At 40.4% G+C, this 22613-nt stretch overlaps 1 protein-coding gene across 3 annotated transcripts in view; it reads right to left on the bottom strand.

Moving 5' to 3' along the window:
- Positions 1–22386, bottom strand: part of HDX (highly divergent homeobox) — a 53241-nt gene extending 30855 nt beyond the window's left edge. For 2 of the 3 annotated variants that reach the window (XM_013946317.2, XM_013946315.2), the window contains exons 1-4: positions 18094–18105; positions 13136–13282; positions 7650–8774; positions 1540–1593 (exon numbers count right to left, since the gene is read on the bottom strand). In XM_013946317.2, the coding sequence (XP_013801771.2) occupies positions 1540–1593; positions 7650–8774; positions 13136–13282; positions 18094–18099 (1332 nt within the window). In that variant the 5' untranslated portion in view covers positions 18100–18105. Of the gene's footprint in view, positions 1–1539; positions 1594–7649; positions 8775–13135; positions 13283–18093; positions 18106–22301 lie in introns of those variants that run through there. The other variant, XM_067303979.1, reaches the window with a different exon arrangement.
- Between the last annotated feature and the right edge of the window lie 227 nt (positions 22387–22613).

Raw genomic sequence — 22613 nt, 5'->3', positions numbered from 1 at the left:
CCACGTGCTCCTGCTGCTTACTTTGAGCTGTCTCTGGCACTCATCTGATCCCTATTAAGTACATTCAACTCACTAAAAAGACAAACTCTGCAGAAGAGAGATATATCCGACAGGTCAGACACTTGCCCTGAATTACCCTGCAATCAGCTACTAGTATCAGTGCTGTGGACGGGGTGGCAGTGCACCAACAGGAAGAGGGGAAAAACCTCCCCCTTCAGCAGGGACCTGCCATTAAATCAGCTCAGCCAAACAGTGAAACTGTACTCTAGGACACTGACAAGTTGCTTGATGTTTTAAAAAGTCATTAAATGGCAGGGGGAAAAGGTGATTTCAAGAAGAAAAAGGCTGCATTTAAATAAGCCTACTCAAGAAAACTAGGACTTAGAAAAAAATTGATGGAATGAACAATAATAAGATTTGTATAAAGTACTGCTTCCTCTGGAGGATGCTCTTTATTGTGAATTGATACTACCAAAGTCTGCAGACAGTAGAAATGTACCATAGTTGGAACCTCTCAAAAATCTGAGAGAAAATGGAATTAATGTGATATTCCACAGATTCCTACTTATACAGGAAATGTGATCAAACTAGGCAGACATTTTTTGAACAGTAAACAGAAGCATCAAGAAAAAATTAGCAGGCACAGCAGAGAGGAGAGGGCAAGGACAGGTTCTTCCATTATCTAGTTATCATTGCCAAAGTAGCACACATGACACTGACAGTTCAATGGTTTGTAGATTATGATAGGATAAGTTTGGTTATCAGAATAGCCATCTCCCTAGGTATTGCTTTTGATATAGTCAGACTAATAAGGAACAGCTTCTTAAGAACATTAGAGCAGCTTAGTTGTACCATCAAACCTCAAATTTTAGGGTATATTTTCATGCTAAGCAAGCAGAATCTACATGCTCTTCAAACAGAAGCTATCAGACTACTACTGAACTGAAATGCTGGACAGTAGTTGAACAGGAGAGTTGGAAAGTGGTATTTTCCTGCAAAAGTTGTTTCATACCTTTTATTATGCTTTGGAGTCATTTGTGAATTGAGGACACCAACCTGGCTGATTCTGCCTGATGTAAAATAACATATGTGGATAAATTAGATTTGAGAAAGTTACTACAGATAGCATGGACTAATTCTGTACATGCACACAGAGTAACTGAAAAGAGCAGCTATTCTCTTAAGTATTCAGTTGTCTCTCAATTAACAACCACTTCATTTTCAATAGAAGTAGTACACACTGGGCTCCAAACTTAGTCCTTATTTATTCAGGTGTTATACTTCAGCTAATTTCACAATTTATATACCTGGAGATCACATTACTTGAGGCAGGATTATGACCTTGACCTGCTTTTAAAGCTACAGGTCAACCTTATGGTAACTGAACCATTATATTTGTAGATTATACTTTGACTAATACGAACATCAAAAGGAAAATCCACATAACCTAAATATACTCGACATTTTCAAAAATGCATATAAACAAACTTTTCATTGCTTCACTTCACCCATTAGCTACTTAAATGGAAATATACTTACTGCTCTTTTTCTGGAACAACCTGTAATCCAAGGCACAGTAAGGTTTCCTGAAATCTGTAAGGGTGAAAGGGGAAAACAGAACAAAAAAATAACAACAGCTTAGGTCACTATGAGAGCTAATAATACTGAGCAGCTTTCACAAGACTTCAATATTGTGCATTCAATTCTGCTAACTATGTGTTTAAGTCAGGGGTTCAGATTTAAAACAAAGTCATGCTTAGTCTTACTGTTGTAAAGAAACTCCAAGTAAGACTAGAAACATTATAACTAATAACTTTCTTCGGATGAGGGTAAGGTAACACCACGGTATCTCAGATATTTCTGCATTTTTGCTATTTTGAAAGTGTTTCAGAATACAAGCTTTCATCTTAAGTCTGTCACAAAGCAGTTAAGATGAAGCAAACTGGAGTTAGACAGGGCCAAAGGTTTGACAGAAATGCCCTAAAATATTTTCCAATCACATCAATTACACTGTCAAAAAAAGTACTAGAACATTAGTAACTGAACTATTCAAAGTCAAATATTAAGGATTTGCACACTAGAGAAAAAACGTGGGCAGTGGGTCTGGAGAAGGAATGGGAAGCAGGGCTTGAAGGTGAAGGCCAGTTCCCTTGATTCTCATTGTTTTGCCATCATTCCCAGATATTAGACTTTATTAAATAATAATCTTGCACTATTTTCCCCGAAGAGATGAAATGTTTCATAGCATGGAATATTTAAGGTTTGTTTAGGATTCCATATTTAGCTTCTGTTGCAGACAAGCAATGCTTGGGAGACTAAACATAGCTCTTGAGAGATTGATTATTAGAGCACTTGCCAAATACAGAAACTATTAGTGTAGTTTGGTATAGTCAGCAGAAAGAGAGTGGACTCTTTTTTCCTCACATGTATAGCATGTGTAATGATTTGAGATTAATCAATCTTTCAGCATGAGCATACCCAAATACAGAATACCTGGTACAGTTTATCTATTGTACAAGTGCATAAGACACTTTCATCCTTCAGGCTTTTAACTGAAAGAGCTTGGAGGTTATCTAGTTTGGCAGACACTTTCTCATGTTAGTTCAAGACGGGTTGAGAGGGAGGGGTAGAAATGGACACCCTCCTCTCAAAAAAGCAAATCAGCTTTTTTTTTTTCTATCATATTAATTTCTTGGTTGCATGCAGGCATTTTAGAGAATTATGTAGAAACAAGTAATATCTATTACAATTATATATCCCAAACAACAGCTTTACATGACAGAATCCACTGCAAATGCATTCTCAGTAACTACACAGTCTTCTTTTTGAGGTTTTCCTGTTTGGTTAGGGGTGGGGGGGTTTTTTGGTCTTTTGGTTTTTTTTTAATGGATCAGAAACTACAGTGAATTATATTCTTACTCCTCAAGAGGCCAACAGATTTAAAGTGGGGCTACAAGAAATGTGCTGTTCTGTGTGAACAAAAGAATCAAGCCTGGTAAAGCATTAACAGTTACTTGGAAGACAAATGCATGTAAGTTCTGACAGATACAATGCCAAATACAATGAAGTTCATCTCAATATAACTATTTGAAAGACAACATACACAGGAATATTCTAACTGACTCCACAAAAAGAGGCACAAGTTTGAGTCAGATGGATGCTTTTCCTGCAAAAGCCAGAGTTACAAAGACACACCTGCAGGTTTAACATTACTCCTAGTCCAGCTGGGAAAGCTGCAGTGAGCTGCAAAAATGACAGCCTAAAATCCTTGTCCCAGAAAGGATATTGGTTCCTCCAGGGAAACACAGGCAAAAGAGAAACTCCTGCAGATGCCACAGAAGGCTCAAAGGTACCACAAACCCTGCATATTACCAATATTGGATCTTAACTGAAGAGGTTAGACAGTGAGAGGTCCTTACATAACCTTCTCCCTGATCCTTCTGTGGATTCACTACCTCAAATCCAGTGTGCTGCAACAATTCATACAGCCCATGTCCTGCTCTTGCTTGTCCTTTCTCCTGGAATTACTTGAGGCCACACACAGCACTGCTGCAGCCTGCTCAGGGCTGCTTTCTTCCCCAGGAGCCCCCCAACCCTCCCAGCTCATGTGACTGGAAGTACGTCACCGCAGAAAAAGTATGAGCAACTCCGATGACATAAATGCAGTTATGCTTCTGTTTTGAGAGCGACTGTCAGGGCACACTTTGCACAAGCCCCTTCAGAGAAAACCATTTTGCTTGCCCTAGGAAAAAGCCTTGCTGCCCAAAGTTAACAACAACAACATCATCCTCTTGACTTCAAAATTCTCTAAGGAAGTACACAAATCACTTTAATATGTCCCATTTCCTTGAAAACAAACAAACAAAAAACTTTAAGCTCACTGACATAAGCCAGGATCCTTGCAGTTAATTTTTAGAAAAGATTATCCTATTCTTCTGCTGTACTGGCTACAAGGTCTAGTTTTTTTCCCCTAGAAGATAACAGGGCCAAATTGGATAACTCCGTGCTTCTGTGTGCATAACAAAATAAAAATAAACACACACACACACACTTGCAACAGTATTTTTGCTCCTTAAGGCTGGCAGGAGAGGAAATAATAAATCACTATTCAGCCTTGAGGACATGCAACTAGTAAGAATAGTCTCTCTAGTTCAGTACACTTAAAGTCAAACTAAAAAAAAAAAAAGAAAAGTAAGTAGGTTGAGCAACCTGTTTACTGAAACTGCTCAGGCATGAAAATTGATGATTTTATTAAATTTATTATTCAGTTACATTAACATGAATTTGATTAATTGAACCAGTGAGGGAGCTATAACTAATTGCTAATTAGATACCCCACCAATGTACAACAGTAATTGCTTCATCAAAACACAACTCACAGATTCACAACTTTAAAAGCACATGCTTGGATGTTTAACTATTCTAACAATCAAGTAACTCAGGTTTAATCTATTTTTAAATGTAGGAGATTTCCCTAAGTTTAAGGATTTTCATTATTAGTTTGATGAATAAATTAGTTAAACACAGGCAATAAAATTAACAGGAGCTGACTGCATACAAAAGAAGTGTCATCCTGTGCAAGTCTAAAAGAATTTAGACAGTAGCTGAAAAAGCTTTCTCAGGAACAAAAAAAGAACTAAGATACTTAAAAATGTTACAAAATACATGTTTCCAAGTGGGATGTCTGCATGAGATACCACTCATACTGGACTATTTTCTTTTACTTTCATGAAATTCTGGGAATCAAAGAAATACTTTTTCTCAGGCTCTGACCTGTGGGTCACAGAGTCAAAATACAAAGGGCTGCATCAGGCATCTGCAATGCAGGCAGGGAGCTGGGGGAGACGTAGGTGGGGGTAGTCGTTCTTTCCCCTTTTTCCTCTTCAGAGCATCAGGCTGAGCGGTGACTGCTGAAGTCTGCGAACAGAACTAAGTGCTCCTGCAAAAAGGCAACCAATTCCTGCAAATTCCAGCTTTCACACAGAATGGGAGCTACTCCTCCACACACAACTACAAGGCGGCGACCCGCAGTGGAGCCATGATCCCACTCAGGACAACTTGGGAACGTACATGCAAAGCAGGAAACACCCAGCTGCTTAAGGAGAGCAAGCCTAACAGATTTAAGCACTCGGGGAGGGCAAACTTTCCCATCACCCTAAACCAAGGCAAGGCAGAAGAGGGGGGCTGAAAGGAGGCCTGACTACCCCTAACTTTGAAGGGAGGACTTGGTGGGGTGGGGGGGGGGGATTAAAGTAGGCAGAACTCATGATTTTGATAAAATACTTTACCAGCTTAGTGGGGTCATTTTTTGCAATGATTCTAAAGGTAGTAGGTGAATTTTTCTTGTAAAAGTGCTAAAAGTGCTTGGAAGTGAATCACTGTCGTACACAAACACGTCTTATGGCACATCACTTACTTCTGTACTGTTCTGGAGCGCTCTAGAAACTCTCAAGGAATGCCATGATTTGAAGAAATCAGCACTATCCCATCGTCAAGATACTGCAGGATCTGTCCAGGCCCTGGGACACTAGTCCTCTGCAGTTACGACCTCTTTATTGTTAGGTTCCTATACTTTAAAACTGAAGAGTGCTATCTCAGAGCTTCACAGCATGGATGTTTATGGCAATAAGTGAATTAATAGTGACCCTCACAGTTTTTTTCCAAGGTTTAAAACTGCGGAAGGGCAAGGGGTACCAGGAAAAACAGCTGTTCCCTCAATCCAAGGTGCATTCCAAAACCCATACAACATTTGTGAGAGACAGGCACGAAGTCAAAAGGAATACAGAAAAAAACCCTGCCTTTCAAAAAAATAGATACACTGTTTTAATGGGGGCGGGGAAGGGAGGGAAGAATGATATGGATCTGCTTACTCTGATCCCTATCATGCCACATGGATAGATAAAATGTCACATACCATGAAAAAGATTCAATCCCCATCCCCCCAAAAATTCAAAACTGGAGTTACTTCCAACTTCATTAAAAATTCTAAAAAGTAGTAAGAAATACAACTCACTGATGCTTTGTCAAGAGCAAAACAATGTAGCAAGAGCACACTGCTGGAAGTATCAATAATGCATATCTCTGTGTGAATGGTAAGAAAAAAAAATTTTTTTTAACTGTATTATATGCACTTCTGCAGCTTTACCAGCCTATTATTGAACAGATGTACATAATTACAGCTTTTCTTCATCTATGAAACTGGACTGTCAAAAGTAAACAGCATTTAATTAATTTTATAACTCAAACAAGAACAGTTATAGCAAACACTGACAGACCAGCCCAGAAGAGAGGGGAGAAAGGAAGACAACAGCTTGCCCAAAGTACTCGGATAGCTTGGGAGAGGCTATAAATAAGAATTGCAGATGTCCTATAAACTACAAAAAAATCTAGTCTAGGATATACGGGGTCTTCAGACTTCAGGTTTGACAAGTAAAGCCATGATTCTGGTGATTTCTGGTGAAAAATGCCTTTTATTTGGACTCAGAAGCTTTGTTTCAAATCTTCACATGAGACAGGAACAAGTTAAAAAAAAAAATAAAAAAATAAAAAAACCACTTAAGTACTGTCCCTTATACTAGTGAGCCATGTACAGAAAAAAGGAGATGTTTGAATAGTTCACTTTTAGGAAAACCTTCCCCTCAAAAAGCAAGTAACAGGCAAAAAACACTAAAGGTAACACAGGTGACACTGCATCATGTCAGTTTTCAGACTTTTATCTTAGTGTCCCTGGACTATGTCATGACATAAAGCACAAAAAAATCCATGAAAAGATCAATTTGGATGATTCCTGCACAATTATCTCTCCTCTAGTTTAAAAAACAAACAAATATGTAAGTGTCTCACTGCTCTAGTCTCCTCTGAACATCTTCAGTTCTTCAGTTATCTGCATTTAATTTTCCCCTCTCAATACCACTGCCGGACTCTGTTACAGGATGAGGAAATAACGGGACTGGATTTAAGACCAATACTTGAGTTACATGTTGCAGGAGAGGAATAGTTGTGCCTGCCATCATCTATTTATCTCACAGGAGATGCTAATCCCTCGCAGAAGAACAGGACCCAGAGACTGGAGACTGCATAAGGGTTATAGGCAGTGCTGCTGAAGAACTAATCCAAGATGAAATTAATAAGGGCTAGCAACAGTGAGGGATGCAAAAATTACTACATGATCCCATGTTTTGCCCTGTGCCACATGCAAAGCATGTCTACAGAGGAACAACCAAGGGTATAAAATTGTGACATTGTGTCAAAATTGTGTCAAGTCACAAGGACAAGGAAGACTTCAGCATGCATCGGTAGTTATACTTTGGTTACTGGAGGATCATATCTATCGCATCCATAAAGCCCATGCTGATCTTCAATATACGGCTACCCATGGTAGCCACAGGCTCAGCTACACAGATATGGAGTGCCACTACACAACACCTGTACAGCTGTACTTCACTTTTTTTTTTAAAGTGAAGTACAAAAGTGAAGCCGTACTTCACTTTTGTTTAAGAAGGTATTATCTCTACTGAAAGATGTAAACAGAAGACAGCCTGCAGAAATATGAACCTATTGCTTATTAGTTTCCAACTTTCAAAAGAAAACAGTACTTATCTATGACCTTGTCTTCAAGATTTGAAGACAGAAATAAATTGACAGATTACCTGGTAATTATTTTGGTTTTGTGACAGCCTCAGTTGACTTGAAGATGTAAAATGAGGAGAAAAAGTACTTCTTGATGGATTAGCACTGTTATACAACGTACTGGATGCTGTATGTAATGAGGTCCGTGCAGGCAAGTGGTAGTCTCTGTTATGATACAATATATTGTCAGGCACATCCCTGGCATTCACCATCTGAGAACTACAGCTCACATTTCTTCCCGGCCCAGACAAGGCTGCACTTTGGTTCTCTACTCGAACAGAACTGTTACTTTCACAATATCTTGAATAACTTTGTATTTGTGCTCCCATGGATGCTAGTTCTTCTTCTCTAGCATATTCATCATCAACATCTCCAGTTTCCATTGCAATGGACAGACAGCTGCCTTCCACTGAACAATGCTTCTGTGTTGTACTTCCTCCCACAGTTCTCTGAGGTTGATCTGTCACTGCCAGAGAAAATACCTCACGAATTTCCAGGTTTTGGGTGCTACAAGAAGGGTCCCTAGTATTAGCCCTTTGTCCAAGGGGCACGTGTGATGCAAGAGCTGCATGTTCCGGTTTTTGTAACCTTTGACATCCCACGGGTTCAGCTTTGCATGGTCTGTGGCATATCACTGGCTTTTGAGGTAACACCAACTCTGCAGTCTGGACTGATGAACCACCATAACTTTTCTTAGTGTGACTATATATGGAGTTCGCAGAATTCAGTACACTTGTTTGCCTAGATAAAATAATAGTCTTTTCCCCTACTAATAGGGAAGCATTTTTACAATGTGGTACTTGCCGTCCTAAAGGGATGTGCTGCTGCTGAAATTCTGTATCACTTTTTCCTGATAGTCTCGGAATAGAGTTTTTATGTATTTCTGCCATCGAAGCATTTGTCTGTTTGGTGGATCCTTGCCTACTAGATGAACTAGCAGGACTGTATATACCAGTAACTATTACATCATTATTAGAAGAGGTCCAAGAAGACTGCTGACTTTGGGATCGAGCAATATTTACCACATTTCTAACTGCTGCTTCTGGAGGTACTGAGGGTGTAGTAGGGACAGTCCCTGGGGGAGTGCCTCCAGACTCTACAGCATTCTTGCTGCTCATCTTCCTTCTTTTATTGCCAACCCACGTCTGCAAACAACAAACAACAAAAACAAACACAAAACAAAGCATTAAATATGCAGAAAAACTATAAATTTCTATTTTTAGCAGATCTGATGAAACCTTAAGTGTTCAAGTTGAGACATAAGTTTGAGTATGTAGACCATTTACTAATTATGCAGAGTCAGTACAATACAGGATGGAAATTCAGGGTTCATATTCTTTGGGATTCATACAGTAGCACAGATGAGAATCCCAGTTTCAATTCTAAATCCCCACTTTCTCAAGAACCCTATGAGGTTGCATCATCTCCTCTACCAAAGTTAGGATCTATTCTATCAGCCCCTCTGTGTCTAATTCCCCTCAAATTTCAGGTTTTATATTTAGCACCCTGTGATGCAGAATCATCACTGAAATATACAGCTAAACTTTTGTAATCAAGTAGCTGATAGATAAGACCTTCAAAACTGCCTTGAACAGAAGCAGGTAACTCCTGGATGCACTTGGGAGGAAAGAAGAAAAGAAGAACAGGAACATCTCTTTCTGTTGGAAAATCTGAAAATGGTTTTGTTAAGTGTTTAAAGCTATGGACTAGTTCCTCCTCTGCCACCTGCCTAAATCAGCATCACGTGCTTTTGAAAGATACTGATAGCCAAGATGAGGACTAGTGGGATTAGGGTCAAACAGAAGTTTGTCATTATGGAAATTTTTGAAAGTGACAAAGAAAATATGGATTTGTGTAAAAGATAGTACTTGCACTTTTCAAATAGGTATTTTTTTTCCTACTATGACAGTTGTGCACAAGATAAAATTTACTGCTATTTTAAACACATAGGAAAGTCTGTCCTGCAAGTAATGAATTAAGATATAATTAAAAGGAACTTAATGGGAAACATCAATTTCAGTGTTTCAAGATAAAGAACTATTAATTTGTTGCAAACACTAGCTCTAATACTGGAAGTGTAAGCAGCACCTAGACTTTTCCCGGGAACTTTCATGATCAGCAAGACAGGACTTGCTCAATTCCTTCACCGTAATGTTTGTGTGGAATGTGAGGGCGTAAGTGAGCAGGAATGAATGCCAAAGAATTAAAAATAAGCATTTGCATCTGCTTATGCTGGTTACTGGAAAGAATCAGACATACATGACTGCATATATAGATATGATGAAACTGTTTTCTGTACCACTCTGGATACCATGTGCTGCGCACCTAAAAACAAACCAAAGCAAGATCTCAACATTCAGCAAACCAAAACAGTTTATTTAAATCTCCCCCAACCCCTAAAAAGCAAACTGTACTGAGTAACTACCTTGGATTTTCATCGCATCACATGAAAGTCAAACTTTCTTCACATACCGATACCTATTTAAGATTTAAATACATTTTCTACAGCAAAGTACTCATGCCTACCATACAGAAGTATGTTGAAGTCTCCAGCCCATTCTACTTGCATTTGTTGTCAAATTTTATAAAATGCCTAATTTAAGGCATGATTTATTGCATGCAATAACATCTCAGTGATAAAGTTTTTCTTCTCAGAAGCAAGCTTAGACACAAATTATAACACACAATTAGCCACAGATCTTGTTATTTTTCCTTTATTGTATACAAAAATTTAAAAATTCTTTCTTTCTTATTTCTTCTCAGTCAGTAAGCTTTCAAGTTAGAAATGATAATTAAATAAGGACATTGCAAATTTTAAGCCAGCAGAGACTTCCCCCCAACTTCTCCACAGCTTCTCCACAGTATAAAACTAAAAGCTAAGGCTTTTCTCCTGTTTTTCCTGAAAAGAAATGCATTCAAAGAAATGCAAATAACTTAATAGCACTGCTACTCACTTGGGATTAAAACAGAGTTTCATGAGACAACCTGAGTCAGACCTGTCATTACTGAAAAAGTCCCATTCCCCCGACTGCCTCCCCAGCTTCTTGCTCCCACCTCTTCACCAAAAGCAGCTAAGACACCCACCTGACTGATCAGTGAGTATAACTCACCAAAATGGCATAAAACTGAATTGGATTTAAGAAAAAAAGTTTCGGTCAGGTTAGCAAATTGAACTGGGTTACTCTGAAATTAAATGAATGCAAGAGATGCTCAGTACAAGAAAGAAAGGGAAAGAATTGCACAGCTGGGAGAAGGGAAAAAGTACAAAACCTCCTGCTTTTAGCACTGTTAGACATTAAGGCAGAGAAGAATTATGTAAAACTATACCCTTAGACTGAAAGGGAAGCTCCACACTCTTAACAGCCTGACAGGGCATTAATTTGGGATGTGACTGAGCAGTCATTAAGTACAAAACATCCCTAAGAGAAGGGACACGAATCTTTGTTTCAAGCACGTGCTAAACTAATACATTTTGGAAACAGCCTCTCTTCAGTAACACTGAAAGTGTTACTGAAATTCTTAACTGTTATTCATAAGAAGAAACTTCTAGAAGGGACAACAAATTTACCTGGGGTTTAGGAGGTCTTGGTTTTATGTTCCCAGCTTGAATCAGGCAGAAAAGGAACTTCAGACTCTCCCACAAACTAGATACACATCATAAAGTGGATTTCAGTGGTTCTTGACCATTAACTTTGACCAGAAGTTCCATCCTAAATCTGAAAATAAGATTTCCTTGGGAAGTCTTTCCAGAGATGTGAAAGAATAATGAAGCTGTAAGTGTTCTGACAACTACAGCTGTTGTGGTGGAGGGACCCTCACAATACCCCCGGATCAGCTCTTCTCAGCACTCAGCAACACTAACTATGAAATCAGACTTGCACAGCTTTGAGCTTTACCAAGATACAACGCTCACATTTCATGTGAAGACAAAAAGAAACAGCAGAATTATGCTGATAATAATGAATAAAAATAGGCTGTTCAAGTCCTACATAGTTCAAACCATCAGTCCCAAACTTGAAGAGGCTTAGGCATTTTTCCCTGAAGTAACTCTTCTGTGCCTCCCAGTTTTGGAAGGGACTTTTCATTTTGTATCGCAGCAATAAAATCTGTACAGTTTTAATGTCAAATCATAACTAAGACTTCCCTTTATTCCATCCAGCTCAAGATTGGAAAGACTGTATGTAGTTCTGTGGGATGAGGCTTTAGAAATTCTGATTCAAATATATTTGTTTTTCCACTATTGTCAATACCTGCAAGTGCCAACTGCGACCCAGGTATCATTTTGGTAAACGTGCAAAATAGTACTAGTTCTTGCTCAAGAGTTTAACAGCAAAAGCAAAAAATGGGGGAAGGGAGAGAAACAGGAGAGGCAGAAAGGAGGGCTGTGAAGAAGCAAAAGGTAAGATCATAAAAAATATGACAAATGCAGGCCAAATGCTGGCTCTGCTCCCATTACACTTCACATGTATAAAGAAAGCTTGAGTTTTGCAAAGAAGGAAGAAAGTAAGAAAGGTAAGGAAGTAAAGGAAGAAAACTAAAGAAAAAAGTGTATTACACATTACTGCAGGGAAACAGAGAAGGAAAAGGAGATACGGAGAGTGAATGAGGACTGCAAGTAGAGGAGGGACTGGCTGCCTGCTCTGGTTCCTACAACTAGTTCCTCCTAGGGCCACAACTGTTTGCCTCTTCCAGAGCCTTTGAGTTTCTGGTTGGCTTTCAGAGCTTCCTACCATCCTGAGTTGAGAAAATAAGTGCTTAATATTTCTAGAATATGACAAGGGAGGGGAATCCAGATAAGAATTAAGGAGCAAGAGGGGTTCTTTCCTTTAGTCGTGCATCAATGGCATAGTGAAAATAGCCAGACAGGTTTTACTTCTTCCTCTTCACTGTCCAGTATTGCAGTAACTCCTGTTAGCTTCACTAGCGTTGTTATTCCTTCAGCTAACGCTTCGTGATTTTTAGTTCTGCGCTGAGACAGCAGCCATTTTGTTGTCTAGTGTTTCACAAAGGGATTATTATTTCCATTCTCATGGAATTCATAGACTTTGGAGGAGATCCTGTTAGCACTAGGACATTCTTCATTTATAAGAAAAGAATGTACTCACTGTAAATAACCATGAGTGACCACAGTATTTATGTTTTCAACAAGGAATACAAATGTGACAAAGCATGTCAGAAGAAGTACCTTTCTTTGACACAATACATTGCACAAGTTTTGCACAGGACAATCCTATTTGCAATTTAATTTAAAAAAAACAAACAAAAAAGTCACTCCTTGTGCAATATCCAGGTCCCTGCTAAATGCAGCAATTACGTGAAGACATATAAATGAAAACAAACTATAAACAGGCTCACTGGATAAAAATGGACATGTCATACAGCATACTGAAGTCTGTTTTTAAAGACAAGTATGAAGTTAGAGACTCCAGCCCTCTACAGATATTTTATGTAAAGAAATGAATGTGTATAACTTTAACATATAAATTTGGAAGGCCTCAGTACTTACCCTGACTACACTGAAGTCCAGTTTAGTTTCTTGTGCACACTGTAATATGAGCTGAAAGCAATTTTTACTTTGATTTGTCATTCCATTTTCATAATAACGCTGCAATATCCTTTGTTGTTCTACAGTAAATACAGAACGCAGATTCATCTAAAAATAAAAGAAGATACTCTGAAAGTTGGAATAAAAACTGTAATACTTGTAGAATGTACAGGCTCTCATTTATGCTTGCTGTGATAATGCTGTGTTGATATGTTTTTTAAGGAATCCTATACCAATACTTTTACTTACTTTTTAAAAAACTGTTACAGACAGCATTAGTGATTCCTTTGTGATGGACTCAAGTTGAGTAAGTGAACTACAAGTTTGGAACAACACTGCCAGCCTTTCATAGGTATTACAATGTGTTCCTAAGTCCAAGAACCTCTAGTTTCAGACAAAGAAAATGTTTCTCCCTTAAAAAAAGCATTAGGCAAAACAGAATAACACCAGATGCTGCAACAATATTGACATGTTTTGTTTACCCCTTCCCACAAGAAAAAATAAGATCTGAAATAAAAAACAAGGTGACAGTCTGGCACAAATAAAGTCTCCACCGCCTCCGACTTCAGCAAACCCTACGCTCCATTACTGACTGGTCATTCCTATTCCTTCTGCTGTGTCAGCGCTGGCACTTGGTAGCTGTAAAGTCAGAAAGACCAAGGACCAATACTGAAGGCCAACTCGGGCGGTGGGTTTGGCCAGTTCTGGTCCTTCCCACCTCAATGTTAATGCAGTAACACAAAGGACGGGATGGGATGGACCACCCAAATCACAGCCTGTGTTTAGAAAGGTTAAGCGGGAAGCTGTACCGTAAGGCTATAAATTAGGTCTGTTAAGAACACTTTAAGGTTGTTTTACAGCACTATAAGCCAATGCTGGCTACTGAACCCAGCCCCTAGCCCCAGCCCTCAGGAAGTGTTCTTGGCCACCTTCCTTTGTCTGGAGCTGCACTGAGTTTTTTCAGCATGCTAAACCAAAAGACCCACAGTTCTCCCATTGCTAACAGCAGCTCAGCAGGGTGACATTTTCTGTTTCAGCATGCTGAAACAGCTCATCAGAAGGTTCCCCCTTGAGACAGCTTTGCTGAGGAGGAAGGTAGCAGGGGCAGGGGCTGGAGCCAGAGCCAGGAGCAGTGGGGCAGTCACCCCAGAGCAGTGCAGGGCACTACTGCCCACCCGGCAGCGCTGCCGGTGGGAGAAGTTCTCCTCCCTGCTTCCTCCCACAAGCCGCCCCATGTGCCCCCACAGCTGCTGCTGCACACTAACAGCAAACCAATTCACAGATCAGGCTGAAAGAGAGATCCTTCAACTCCGATGGAGTGAGGTGTCCAGGCGGCCGGTGTCCCAGCCGAGCTCAGTGCATGACTACCCCAGGCCTGCGGCAGAGCAGTGCTTGAGGTGGACATGGCCAAGGCAGCCTCTTTCAGCAGTGGTTTGGTGAACAAGTTAAAGCAGCTACAGCTTCATTATCCATGAAAATTCATGCCTAAGATTGGAAAGGGTAGAGCAGCTGAACATTACTAAGTATGAACAAAATATTAAGTACAAACAAACTCCCTGATGGCAAACTTAAAATTTAAGGTCTTGTTATATACCCCACACAGGAAAATTACATATAATCCTCTGGTTATATCATTACCAATTAATGCTACTGAAACCAATAAGAAATGCACCATCACCACAGGACTTCCAGAATGGGGCCTTTATCTTGTCTTGAACAGGAGGCTGCTAGCTGGGACAAAATGAGCTACTGTCCAGTAATAATTTGCATCTGACTTTGTGCTTCAGAAAGAAACAAAAGAAAACCAAACAGCCACAAGTAATTTTTAATGTTTTCAGTATAAGCATCAAAATAATGCAGAACAAACTAAAGAATACCATCACCTTGCAGAAAAATAAAGGGAATGGGGGAACTCTTTGTAGCCAGTCTTTTCCTTATTATTTCTGGCAATTTGGAATGGAAAGGTGGAGAGCAGAAATATACACTAATGTTGAGTTTATCTAGAAATTACAGTAAAATTTCTGCAGGACAGAGCTTTCATTCCAGAGTTTACTTTCCTCCATGGATCAATAAATAGCAGAAAATAACTAAATACTAACCTGTGAAAGCTACTGTTTTCTTTTCAATAATACTTAAAGCAAAAGACGATTTTTCAATCACCTTTACCTCTGTTCCCAATTCTTACTTCGCACTCTCAATCTAGTGCACTGTTGAAGACAACTCCACCAGATTTATTACAAGTGAGGTTTTGCCTGTGATTTATGCATCCCCCTGAATCCATATTGTGCCACAGGCTGAGAGCTGGGTAAAGGAGACCCTCTTTCTCTCAATACTCTGCTGTTTAAAGGAATTTGTAACAAGTTACAGAGGAGACAATTATTAACCCATTAACAAATCAATAAAGTTCATAAAAATCTACTTTATGAAGTTAGGAACAGTCTTCAGATCTTCTGTATGGACAAGTGGATGCAGTCATCAACTGATTTATGTTACTTTTAAAGAATACATTAGAGTTAATTCTGCAATTTTTTCCACCCTCACGAGTGGCAGGGCAGAGCTCACAATTCTGTACCTACTGCTCTTTCAGTATCAGCAGTCCTGTTTCATTCAGTTGAGATCAGCACCCACAAATGACCTGGTAGAACAGTTGTAAGAAATATTTATACACTTATCTTTCCAGATGCAGAAAACAAAGCCTGTCATCTCATAACTGCAGCATTACCATACACAGGCTCATTAAAAAGCAGCATGTTCTCCAAATAGTTCAACAACTGACCAACTGCAAAACAACACAGACCCCTCCCAACTGCACGACAATGTTTTGGAATCTGACTTGATGACCTGAAAATGAAGTGTGTCAGGTCCTTGGCACTATTTTTAATTATGTGGTAGAGATCTGGATTTCTATATCCAAACTCACTTCTGCATTAAAATATTTTTTTCTTGTATTTGAAGTCTTTAGTTTAGATAAGGACAAGGTGAAGCACTAAGATTTATTTGAAGATCAAGAGATTTATTTCATCTGTATGCACTGTATGACAGACCTTGCCTAGCTAAACTCAAGAGAGGTCATAGTCTGGTTCAACAGACATTTCATTTTTGCAGTTTCTCTTAATCACTTGGAAACTACATCCACCAGTCAAAGTACTTGTAAGATTCCTTAGCTTCTTTTGCTTTCAAGTCTGACCAAGTACAGCTCAAGAGAGTTATCCATGCAGAGGCCATCAGAGACGGGTTGACGGGTAGGGTTATAGTACCCTACCAGTGCAGAGTTATTGAAATTGAGCCATAACTTTAGATTTTGGAATGCAAACTCAACTTTCAGATAAGCAGGTAAGCATTACTTTATTAATGCTTTTTGTATTTTAGATATATTGAATCCTAAGTCAATATACAGCTCTGCACCATTTCCTACTGTTCCGCCTATCCACACACATTTACAAAAATTACAGAAGGGACATTAAGTTGATGTTCTTATTTACAGTCCCAACTGGCAATAAATGTCATTAGCTAGCTCATTCTGTAAATCAATTTTATCCATACTGCTCTGCCAATTAATTCATCCAAAATTGTTAAAACTGTCTTTTACTAGAGGCAAGAGAAATTTAGGCTTAAATTGCAGAATAAACCAAAACAGGCACATAAGGCTCATCAGGGCTATCCAGGCAGTTATAACCACCCAACAGAAAATTCAGTTCAAATTTTATTTAAAATATTAACCTCAAAGAAAGCTAGTAGTTGGATACCAAGAGGACTGTTACAGCAAACCTTCTGTTGCATCCTAAAATACTTTGAACTACTGTTAGTTGGTATAACATGTTATTAAGAGGTAGATGTTAAGCTCTAGACTGAGTACACAGATCAGATAACTCAGCATACAGCACCAATGTCTGGAATAAAGTCCCAAGAAAAAACACCCTCCCCCCTCACACAAAGAAGCTGCAGGTTATTTTTTGCTATCTGGATCGCAGATGTAGCAAAATCTCATGAGACATGCTCTGTTCATAGGTGGGCAGGAAATATGACTTCTCATGAAGATCTCAGATTACACAGAACAAGAAAGGAAATTTGGAATCACCTTAATTTCAGCTCATATGTTCATTTTTTCCTGTCTGGTTGTTTGTTTTGGGGTTGGTTTTTTTTCCTGACAATTGTCTACCTAGTAATTTATAACTAGGAATAGAAGATCATAAGATTTTTACTAATATATCTAATATTACTACTAATCTCTGAGTATTCAATCTTAATATCACAGGACAAAACAATAATTGGCACACTGATTTCACAACAGTACACAGGAGGTCCCCTGTCTTACAGGTTAAATAAACATTGATAGTACAACATCTGTAAAGTCTAGATAGAAATCAGTTTGCTACCAGATTCACTCGTGTTCAAATTTCAGAACCCTACGAGCGTAGCAGGATTCTGAAGTACTTATTTAGAATATTTAAAACAGTACTCTGTGTTGAATAAATCCATCACTGAATGTTTGGAAATTTCATTAACAAGCCACACAAACTCCAAAACCATCATATAAATTCATGAAACATTGCCTCAACACATCCCACGTTTACAGACAACAAATTTTGCTTACTCTTCCATACCTGTCAGATCTAGCAATTTATCTACATTAAGTACAATAAGCACTCAAGCGTCTACAAGAGCAAAATTTTACTGTCTTTGAGACTACAATCACACTGGGTATGTTTATCAAAGTATTACATTGATTTTTTTTTTTTGAGAAATGTTACTTAGCAGCAATTTCCATAGTTAAACAGAACAAAACATTAACACATTTTCTTTAATATGCGAGACTCTTGATAGTCAGTGGAATTATACATAAATTAGAGTCAAAGTGATGACATTACTATGCAGTAATGTAGCTACATTAGTATCAAGAGAATCACCAGTTAACACACCTTCATAATGAACTCAGTATTATTCGGAAATCTCAGTAACTTCAGAGGAAATCAATTCTTCTTCGCAATTTGTGTACCTTTGAAGCAATCTAGTTTCTTCGGGATTTCTCACCTTTATCTTGAGCCTCAGACTCAAAGTTAGAAAGCTACCTGGATTTTTGTCATAATTTAATTTTAACCTTGTCTTGACAGGCTTAGAAAGCATGCATTTGAACATGATTTTGAGAAACCAGATGTCCAGCTGGTGGGCAACACACTGGAACTGAAAAGAGAGTGTGTTACAAAAGGAACTTCAAGTTTATTAAATTCAGGCAAAGTGGTATGCAAACTGAAATTCCACTGAACACAGAAGTTATTTTTTCATTTTAATGAGAGAAAGATGACAAAGTAGTAGTTTTAAGGATTCAACATTTGCCTGCTCTGATAATAAAATAAGGTAGCTTTGACCAAGTAGGTTGCTGGCTAAGTGATAGTGCAGAGAACCTACCAAAAATTAAAAAGCATGTTTCCTGCAAATATTTCCTCCACACTTGCTACACCTTCTAAGTCAACTAACCTCATTCATTTTTCCACTTCGGTGGTCTCCTATTCCTCACCCCTCTGTAAACCCATCAAGAAAGACATTATTCCTCACTCCCTCTCTTAACTTAATACTAATTAAAAAAATAATAGTAGTACCAAAAAGAACCCCTTCTCTATATGCTGTGATTAGGGAGGTGAAAACTCAGTCCAAGCCTTGGAGTCAGGCACCAGGGATGTGAGGGTTCTGCACTGACTGACAACAAAGACCGGAACTCAATGACCTTCCTGCTGAATACCAGCCTTACAAAGGACTATCCTACTAATACACTTAAACCTGCCACACTGGAAAGTATTCTTATGGCAGATTTTTTTTTTTTTTCCACAGTATACACCCTCTTTCCCTTCTTGTGGCAAGAAAGAGCACAAATGGAGAAGGGAGAACATAGAAGAATTAAAGAGGAATTAACTTTTGAAGTAGATAGAGCATTAGCTTTATGAAACAGGTACTTAATGTAACAATAATCCCACACAATTTGCCACAAATGCAGAGTGCTTCTCTTGTAGCTAACTTTAATCAGCATCCAGAACAAAGAATCTCCCCAGGAGACTGGGTGAAGCCCAGAGATGTTTGTTGCCAAGGAGTGCCACAAAAGAAGGGAAAACAATGAGAAAATGGGAATTTTCCTGTGCAGTAGCAGTTAGGTAGCTGCTCTGTAATGACTACTTGAAAGATCTGAAAAAAAATTTTCTATGGTCTACCATCTCCCTCTAATTTATAGCATTATAGTCTTAGCGTCATATAGTCTAAATATTAAGCCCATTGGAACTACCTGAAAAGTGTTAAGTCTTTGTAGACTAGTACATTGAAAACACTAATTAATTTGACAGAAAGGAAATAAAACCCCCACACTTAAAGAGAGTCCTCTCATTCAAACAATTCACATCCAAGACTGGCTTCTGCTAATTACACTTGACAAGAGATTTTTACTCAGATTATAAGCCACCACAAATAACTAAACATAAAACTCTTTATTGAGACATCATAACAGTGTCAGGGATTAACACACAGTGATAAAAGGGAACAAGCAGTTTCTGAGACATCAGCAACGAACAAGTGTTTGTTAAAATAAAAAAGTCAACTTACACAAGTCCAAAAGCCTATTATTTTAGCCTGTCTAGCCAAAACAGGTACAATAAGAAAATCAGCATTCCCTTTGATTTATTTTTTCGCTTCACAAATTTGCACCAATAGGGAAGAAGTGAGTGGAAAAAAAACGAAAGAAAAAAAAGATTGGCACCAATATAAACCTGAGATAAAACTACAACTATAATAAGAAATCTATTATACATATAAATAAAAACCTGCAGTACTGACGTTATTAATTGCATTCATTCAACTTCCCTTCCATGTCTACCAAGACCTTAGGGTTTTTTGTTTTTTTTTTTTTTTTTTTGCATATCCCAAGGGAAATACACACCATGAATGAAGACATTGGATGTACATTAAGCACAGAACAACAATCTGAACTTGTACATAACCGCCTCTTTCTTACACAGGCCAAAGTGATTACAGCTAAAAATCTGTAAGTGTAGTATATTATGCTTACAGGGAGTAATATATTCCATCTCATAAAGCTACTTCTTTTAAATATCCATGACTAGCAGAACAATAGCTTCCTTCTTCACTAACTTGAGCATTTGTAATACTATATCACAGTTCTACTTTTAAAATTCAGCCCTTTGTTAGTGACAAATGAGGCAGTTCTCAGTAACTTAATAGCAGTATAACCTATGACCACAACTCCGCACATTAATGCATCCCATCTAACTTTATTCATGCAAATGAGCCTTCTGACTTTAACTGGATTAGCCACATATTTTAAGTTAAGTAGGTATACAAGCATTTGTAAGACCTACGTTATACCGCAGAAAGAAAAAAGAATACTGAAATTTAGTTTTACTCTGGAGATGTGACCTGCTTTAAGATGCCAGTTTGGATGATTTAGAACTACTTTTGGTTAGCACTTTAGTATAGTCTTTACTAAAGTCTGGGGTGTTTTCAATAAATTCCAGTGGGATTTTTCTTATAAAAGGTAGAAGCAACAGAAGCAGTAAAGAGGTCCTTGCCACAGTACACTATGCAACTATATTAAAAACAAAACTCTCAATAGATGTTTTTGTTCCAAATCTGGAAAACTACAGACCAGATATAGACAATGAAGACATTTTCACCCTGTAAACACTTATTCCAACCATAATTTAATAAAGTCAGCCCACTGTGCCCAACTGGAATAAGTATATAATATGGGGGATAGTTAGGACCATTCATATGATGTCTCAGTTGTTCTGTTCATAAATTATATCATTGCTTAAAATTAATGCCTATGTTTATCCACAAAGCACAGGCACCTGTTGTAATTTAACTAACAGTAGTTGTTATTTAAGAAGGGTATAAAAGAGACACTACAGGCACTCTGAACCTGTCTTACTGCTTTACAAATAGTATGTGCCATGAAATATAGCATTATTTTAAACCATGTGCAAAACAAAGAGATTTAATGTTAACAAGCAGCTTAGTTTAGAGAGTGGAAAAACACCAACCATTTAATCCACTAGCATGGTATTTCTTTGTATTTGCAGAACTTGGCATACTCCTTAGTAAAACTCAACACAGGCACACAATGCCAGGTATACGGGTACATCAATTAAGAAATATTATTCCACACCTAGACAAACTGGAAGAATATACGATCTTAATTCAAACGCCCAGAACCCTACACCAAATGAATGCTGGGTGACAGGTCTGGGGTCTGTTTTTATTCCTACAAGCGGGGGCAGACCCCGGCCCTGGCGCCACCCCTCCGAGCTGCCCCCACTGCGCCTTCCCCCTCCCCAGTCCCTACGGCAAGCGCCTGCCCCGTCCAACTGCCGCCACGGCAGGTTTTGCCTGACACGGGAGCAGGGCGAACCGCAGCCTTGGAGAGACAGAAGTCCCGCGGCGAAACGGGCTGCGAGCCGCCGAACGGCCTTCCCTCGCCCCACGCCCAGCTCTAGGGCGGAGGCGCTCGCGGAGCCGCCCCGCGCTGCACGGGGGCTCGGCAGGGGCCAAAGCGGAGGGAAAAATGGGAGAAAACCCGGCGGCGCGGACGGGCCCCGGCGCCCAGCGCCCGACGGGGGTGCGCATGCGCGCCGTGGCCCGCGGCCCCCGCAAGGAGCGGGGCCGCAGAGCGGCGCGCACGCGCGGCAGCCCCTCCATCAGCGCCCTGCATGCCGGCCGCCCGCGGCCTCCGCTCCAGCGGCGGAGTGCGCACGCGCGCGCGGCGGCCGCTAAGCCGCGGCCGAGGGGAGCCCCGGCGCCTGCGCAGCCGGCTCCCCTCCCCGTGCGGCGGGCGGCCGTGCGCGTGCGCAGCGCCCTCCCGGCGGCGGAGGGCGGCAGCGCCGGCCGCTGCGGGAGCGCCGGGGGAGGCGGAGTGCGCGTGCGCGGCCGAGTTTGGTTCGCGAGCGCTAGCCCGAGCGAGCGCCCTCCCCCACAGCCAGGCCTCCCGCCACGGGGCGGCCTCCCCGGCCTCGGCCTGCGGGGGCCGGCGCGCTCTCCCCGCCGGGCGGGGAGCCGCCGCCCTCGCTCCCCCTCCCCGGGGGCGCGCGCGCACGCCGCCCCCCCGCCCCGTGCGCGGCGCCAGGCTTACCGTGCTCCGCGGGGCTGGTCTGGGGGGCTCGGGGCTCCGGATTCAGCCGGTTTCGGCTGGGTCGGTCCCGGCGTCACACAATGAAATCAGCGCCTCCGATCATTAATTCTCATCATGATCGTGACGTCAGCGCAGACAGCGGCCAATGGGAGCGTAAGATCAGCGCCGGCCGGGACAGTGCTTGCCCCCGCCCCTCCCGCCCGGGGGGGGCGCGCGGTGCAGGGAACAGCCGGGCTGCGGGGGGTCGCTGCGGGGAACAGCCCCGCGGCGGGGGAGGGGCCGCCGCGCCTCAGCGCCGCGCCTCCATCCCGC

Source organism: Apteryx mantelli, chromosome 13 (genome assembly GCF_036417845.1).
Source record: "Apteryx mantelli isolate bAptMan1 chromosome 13, bAptMan1.hap1, whole genome shotgun sequence".
Lineage (NCBI taxonomy): Eukaryota > Metazoa > Chordata > Aves > Apterygiformes > Apterygidae > Apteryx > Apteryx mantelli.
Note: the sequence above shows the minus strand (reverse complement) of the source record. Positions and strands in the feature narration are given on the sequence as shown.